Source organism: Dysidea avara, chromosome 14, assembly GCF_963678975.1.
Source record: "Dysidea avara chromosome 14, odDysAvar1.4, whole genome shotgun sequence".
Classification (NCBI taxonomy): domain Eukaryota; kingdom Metazoa; phylum Porifera; class Demospongiae; order Dictyoceratida; family Dysideidae; genus Dysidea; species Dysidea avara.
The window spans coordinates 9,101,062-9,108,142 of NC_089285.1; the positions used below are offsets into that span (position 1 = coordinate 9,101,062).

Here is a 7,081-nt window from a genome sequence, read left to right on the forward strand (position 1 = left end):
ACATAGAGTAAATTGTTAGCATATACTGTTATTGATCATGTACCTCATATGTGGTATGTAGATGTTACTGCATGGTAAAAAAAAAAAAAACAGTTAAGCTTTTGGGTGTACAAGTTTAGATTTGGCCTGTAATCATTATGTAATGCCAACATGGTTTTGGGTGGTTACACAAATCACCAACTTGACCAAGCCAAGATAAACACTTTGCTGCCTATCATTTTTATAGATAGGGTTACACAACTATTTTGGGCTTGGCACTTCAATTAGCCATATTCTTGAGTGAAGTCATCCATTACTTGTGATGATGGAACAGAAATTATTAGTGGCTATGAGTCTCTGTGAAACCAGCACATATAAAAAGAGTCATGCAACTAGATATGTATGATAGTTGTTCACAGGAAATGATTACGTGTCCTTTGTGTGCAGCTAGTGCTGCTTCTGTTTCAATGCTTTTGACTCACATACGACTGGTCCATGCTTGTGATCCATGTTTTCATATGCAGTGTGGTTTGCAAGGCTGTCAAAGGACTTTTCGTAACTTTTACACCTACCGAAATCATGTTTACTCAATGCATGGATTGGATAGTGACAACAGTACAAATAACACAATGGAGTTAGAAGCCACTGGTGAAAGTGTAGGTCTGTATGATATTTACACTGGTGATATTGAGCCAATGGTAATTGATGGTAGCAATCACACTGAAAGGGATCAGGTCTCTAATGAAGCAACATTACAAGAAGACAGCTTATCTATCTCAAGCATAACAGGTATTACATGTACACAATGTATTATGATGTAACAACATACTCTGGGTACAATAGTATAGTGCAGTATATTATTCTGCAGATGGTGAATCCACAGATAATTCCAGAGTTGTCGCACTCTGGTTACTTAAATTAAAAGAAGTACATGGAATGCCTCAATCTGCAATGAGCACAATCACAGAAGAAGTGCAGACTCTATTTGATAGTGTTATAGAAAACATAGGGTGTCAGATAGGGACAATGATGGATAGTACAGCAAATATGGCAGAAGCTAAACTACTGATACATCAACATCTCTATTCGGCTACCAGCAGGCTATTCAGAGGATTTCAAACACCAGCCCAACAACTCACATATTTTCGAGAGAACTTTAATTTAGTTGTAAGTTCATTAAATTACAAAACAGAATGCTACGGCAGTGGTAGTGTATGTTTGCATTCATAACCACATTTAATACTGTATTACACACAACTGACACCAGAACATACAAATGAAAGTATTGTCGCTTAATCACTTACATACAGAGGCCAACAAAAATCAAGATGGGCACTAGAAGAATTCACCGTGGACACGGAAGGAAGCGTCGCTTGAAAGAAGTCACTGACACACTAGTTTATGTACCCTTGCTGAAGACGTTACAAATGTTACTTAAAGATGAGGGTATTTATACTGAAGTATGCAACACGTAAAATATTATAGTGGTTGTAATTACTGCATGTGCTACCCAGGTCCAAAAAGGTCACACATCAACTACACCAGAAAGGCTGACAGATTTTTGTGATGGAGCTCATTACTTTACACAGCCACTATTCAGTGAACACCCAACAGCACTACAAATTTTTTTATACTATGATGATGTTGAGGTGTGTAACCCGTTAGGTTCAAGTAAAGGAAAACATAAACTAGGTAATTATAAAATACACGTACTACCGATAATAGTGTCTTAATGAACATGGCTCCTTTTAGCTGCCTTTTACTTTGGACTGGGAAATATTACTCCAAGCAAGCGTTCTAAGCTAAAAGGAATACAACTTCTTGCTTTGTGCAAATCCAGGACACTGAAAAAGTATGGCATGAGTAAAGTAATTAAGCCAATAGTAGAGGACATTAAAAAATTGGTAAGGACAGTTTAAAGTCATTTCAATTTTAATTATATTCCACTTATATAGGAAAATGGCTATGATCTTGTTACCTTCAATGGACCACAGAAAGTTTTTGGTTCACTTGCTGTTGTAATAGCTGACAATCCTGCCAGCACTGCTTTAGGTGGATTTAAAGAAAGTGCTAGTGCCCAACTACCTTGCCGTCATTGCTTAGGAACAGCAGAAGAAATCAAAATACATGTTAGCATATAAGTATATAGTGATTTATATTCAGTAGAAACATTTATGTTCTTTATACCTCTAGTTTGATGAAGACCACTTTGAATTGCGAAGCAGTCATACACATGAGACACATTTACAAGCTATTGATGATGACCCATCTCAGTCACGCGAATATGGAGTGAACAGCAGAAGCTTATTGATGGAAGTTTTACATTTTGATATTTGCAGTGGTGCACTAATTTGTGATATGATGCATGACTTATTAGAGGGAGTCTTGCAATACGAAACAAAACTAATGCTTATCAAATTAATTGAAAGGAACTACCTTACACTCGAAACTTTAAACAAGCACATTGAGTCTCTGGAATTACCCATTGGAACAGAATCTGATACGCCTGTACCAATTGAGAGAAAAACACTTTACTCAAATACAAGCCGATTGAACCAAAAAGGTAAATGAACACACACATAGCTGTATGCAAACTATACAAATGCATGTCGCATTATTTTGAAATTACATATTTAGAGGTGATATCAAAGGTTGGCGGCCAAGAAATGGCTGCAGTGATATCAATGGCATTTTATAATGTTATTTTATTTACCATGCCAGTTTACATGAACATCCCATGCACATAATTATACAAATTACGCATGAAATTTTGCAGCAGTCCAAATGTGGACCTTTGCTCGTTATTTACCAATACTCACTGGACACTATATCCGAAGTGATGACAACTATTGGCACAATTTTCTTACTCTGCTGGAAATAACTGACTACCTAATGGCACCAAGTATTACAATAGATGAAACTGCGTATCTAAAAATATTAATAGAAGATCATCATATAAGGTTTACACAGTTGTATCCAGATAAAAGTGTAATTCCAAAAATGCACTACCTGATTCATACTCCTAGACTCATATCCAAGTAAGCAAATATTATACTTGATTTAGCCATATGTATGCATGTGTACACCATAGGTTTGGACCACTCTCAAGGTTGTGGGCACTTAGATTTGAAGCAAAACATAAATATTTCAAAAAAATAGCTCAGCGCTTGGGAAATTACATTAATTTACCATGGACACTAGCAAATAGGCACCAAATGCTGCAGTGCTTTTACCACACAAGCCAGAAATCACTTTTCGAAGAAGAGAAAGAAGTTGGGCCAGGTAAATACATAGCTATAACTGATCACGATTGCCAGAATTGTAAATTCATAATGTTATGATCTTATATAAACAAATACATACCCATCTATAATTTTGGTGAAACAGATGAATTCATAAATTATGTGTGTGGCACTTTATAGGGAGTCTTGTTGCAGAAAGAGACAGGCCCTTATCACTAAGGGGGAATTCTGACTGTTTCAGGTAACCACAAACTTCAATTACCATGCAAACTTTATTACTTGCACACATACTTTGCAGAGCAAAGTGGATAAAACTTGCTGGACAGAAATATCAAACAAGCCATTTAATAATGATGGAAGCAGCAGATGGTGAATATCCCAAGTTTGCCAAAATTGAAAATATTTACATATCAAACAGCAAGATTCTATTAGATTCCACTACCTATGAAACCATATCATATTGTAACCATTATCATTCTTATGAAGTTAAAGAGACATCCATATCACTACTTGTAGATATTGAAAAGCTACCTTATGTTTACACAGAAATTTTGCAGACTCAAAATAGCAAACATTTTGTGATAGTTAGATACCACATTGCAGAAAGTGTTTAGTCACAATTCATTTCTGTAAATTTGACTCCTGTGTTCATATTTTATTACAAAAATACTAAGTGCTTAACACGTGCAGCTTGGAAGTATGTGCTTGTATGTGTAGTTGCATTTAGCAATGAATAACTAACCTTTCTACCTCAGTCTATCATCTGTATAATGATAAAGGTGTCATATTACACAAAGCAAATGAACTTGTTGTTGTAACCACAAGTATATGTAAGTGTTTCTAAATTCATGGGGAATGGTAGAGGGGTACAGTAATGCTGCGAGGAAGGACTTAAGTGTTTGAGAATGGAGGATATGGGTATAAATTATTATAATATCATCTCAGGAATCAGCTAAGATTCAGTTGCAGCCCTGCAAGTGTTTAACTTTCAGTTGGATAGCACAGCAGCCGCCAATTAAACACGATAGGATGGGTATATTTGCTCTATAGTATATTCATTTTGTTAAGTGTTATTTCACACCCAGTGCTGATTAAATACATGCTGTAATCTGCCCCAGTGGTGATGTATAAAAGAAGCAGAAATCACTGTTACCATGTCAGGATTTTTGCTGGAGTCATGGACATTGCAAAGTGCACTGTGGATGAGTTGGAGGCTTTCCTTACTTCTAACCTGGAAGGAAGAGTTGAGTCTCCTGATTCTGTGGCTTCAGCCTTCAAACATCATAAAATCGACGGCTCAGCATTTTTGAAATTATTGCCAGAAGAGATTCAGGAGATAGTGCCGATTATCGGAGAGAGAAAAGTTGTTACTTCTATTATTCATTCCAACCAAGAGTCTTCAGCTATCACAGTAAGCATGACTATACATGTGTATGTATATAACTATATCAATTTTATAGACAACAAAAGGTGCTGTCAAAAGGACTAACTCTGACTGGCACTCAAAATTCAAAATTCCTCAATTTTCAAGGAAAACATGTGAATCTATAGAGAAGTCCCAGATTGTGAAAGGAGTGCGTACAGAAATCATTACCACTATTGCATGGGAAATATGGCAATTTACACAGTATCCAACCTCTGAGGACTATACAACTGTGTGCAAAATGCTGGTTCAAACACATCCTATACTGAAAGACACCATTGGAAATGGATATGTAAGTTAGCACAAATTTATAAATAATAGCACGTATTTATGTAACTATATAGGGTTCGTGGAAGCTTCAACTTCGACAGAAGCTCAAGAATATGAGAAGACCTTCAGAAGCATCCAAAGGAGGGGGAAAGCGAAGAAGTGAATCAGATACAAGCACACAGGAGACAGATGAAAGTATTTCAGAGTCATTGCCTTCTGCTAAACGGAAGCGAACTGCACCTAGACTGACACCGCCACCAGAAGATGAAGCAATAACTTTGCAAGATTTGGAAAATGCTTTGCAAGAAGAGAATTGCGATACTGGCTTTGTAAAAAAGGCTATGAAGAGTACTTACCAAGCTAGAAGAGCATGGTTGCTTCAAGAGTGTCCACCAGTACAAAAAGTACTGCAGAAGTTTCCAGTTCTTGAAACAAAAAAATATGTAAATATAGCGGCCACAAAATTGGTAATATTTATTATTAAACATTTTTTTATACAGATCATAAGGGAGATCAGATATATATTAGAAGAATGCAGGGGCACAGATGAAATTGATGATGCAGGAAGCCAATTAGATATGCTGTCAAGCAAAGTATGGGTTCAAGCTAATTTAGAAGGCTGTACTTCTCAAACGATGAGTAGACTTCTTCAAAGTTTACCTGATGAAGGTAAAATCATTTTTTTTTCATTCATGTAATATTTTCTTATAGAGAATGTGAATGTGCAGGATGAAAATACTATAATTTTACTTAGTCAGCTCCTCGGACCTAAAACAAAACAAAAGATCTTTCACAAGATTGCTGTAAGTCTGTCTGCACTAATGTTTGTATAGTGATTCATTGTATCTAATAGTTGGAAGATGAGATCAGTACAATAGATCAAAATGAGCCTTACATTGCTCGGACAAGTCCAGGGGACTATTTCATTACAATAGAAAGGAGAAATGCCATGATATGTGTTTCATTTAAGGATGCTTTAATCAAAATGATCTGTTCATATTATGTATTTGATATTTGTTATCCTAAATCTTTGTACCCTATTTTAATTTTTGTTCAGCGATATATCCTAGGTATCAAAGACAAACAGAAAGTGCCTGATGTTGTTACTCGAGTACTGACCAGTTTGGATCAGCATCAACCAAGTCCTGAACTGTAGTTTTATTTTGGATCAGCATCCTGAACTGTAGTTTTAGTTTGTTAGCTATATAGTACTGATGACGAGTGCATTCTTCAGTGTGTATACTTTGTTCCATTATCATTATTATTATCAAGTTTACCAATTGGGCACTGGACAAATTCTGCTATCAGTAAAATTAAACTATAGCTATAGTTGGATATTTTAAGATCGCCATGTAGTTCAGACTTTAATTTGAGCTACGAGATTCAGTTAAGCTTGTTTAAGTTACACAGGTCCTCGCACAGCTAGGTCAGTGACTGGAAAGCATCAGTGCAAAAATACCTCGGATGTTAAAGGCCAATGCTCTACTGTATTGCTGGTGTTTTACATATAGCGACACATACCCAGTGTGCATCAAACACAATGAACAAGTAGCTACTCACTTTTGGTAAAGGCATGCCTTTGGTAAATCACTGTGTGAGATGCAGAATAGTAGCTAGCTACTAGAGATTGAAATCACTGTAGCTCGCCGTATATTTGTTACCCCGTGAAAAGGTGAGAGGCTAATAAAATCTTGATTCTCTTTATCAGGCAATAATCAGCAGTTCGACCCTACCTCCCACGTGCAAACTTCGCGTGATCAAGTGGTTTTATAGTCGATTTCCGGTTGGTTCTTCACATCACATAGTACCACGTGCACAAAAAGTAACTACTGCAGGGCTGGCGGCGCAAGACAAGCTGTTTAAATGAAGGCAACTGATTTCATTGGCTACTTTCAAGCATATGATTTTAGTTCCGTGGTGTACTTCACGCGACAAGATTTCAAAATGGGCGGTAAATATGATGAAAGGTAACAACTTGATTACTGTATATAGTAACTGATATACTTCCAGCTTCTTCTAGCTATACTTCTAAGCTATACTTCGCTTCCAATGAGCCTGATGATAGACGAAGAATTGTTTGCGCGTAACTGAACACTCTTACTGAAGCCGGGGAGTAGTGAATCGAGTACTAGCATTTGGTGACGCACAGTCGTGGCAATGCAGTCTT

General features: G+C 36.7%; 2 protein-coding genes across 2 annotated transcripts; both read left to right on the plus strand.

Annotated features, from left to right (window-relative positions):
- Window positions 1–608: 608 nt before the first annotated feature.
- Window positions 609–3,835, plus strand: LOC136244051 (uncharacterized). Its single transcript, XM_066035575.1, has 11 exons — window positions 609–768; window positions 848–1,146; window positions 1,290–1,439; window positions 1,494–1,671; window positions 1,732–1,883; window positions 1,935–2,108; window positions 2,173–2,542; window positions 2,756–3,017; window positions 3,071–3,261; window positions 3,402–3,462; window positions 3,520–3,835. The coding sequence occupies exons 1-11, from the start codon at window positions 609–611 to the stop codon at window positions 3,833–3,835; spliced, it is 2,313 nt and encodes a 770-aa protein (XP_065891647.1).
- An 82-nt stretch (window positions 3,836–3,917) lies between these two features.
- LOC136244676 (sterile alpha motif domain-containing protein 3-like) lies at window positions 3,918–6,180 on the plus strand. Its single transcript, XM_066036222.1, has 6 exons — window positions 3,918–4,632; window positions 4,682–4,936; window positions 4,989–5,357; window positions 5,415–5,583; window positions 5,626–5,717; window positions 5,768–6,180. Exons 1-6 carry the CDS (start codon window positions 4,345–4,347, stop codon window positions 6,068–6,070), a joined length of 1,476 nt encoding a protein of 491 aa, XP_065892294.1. The 5' UTR covers window positions 3,918–4,344; the 3' UTR covers window positions 6,071–6,180.
- Window positions 6,181–7,081: the final 901 nt, after the last annotated feature.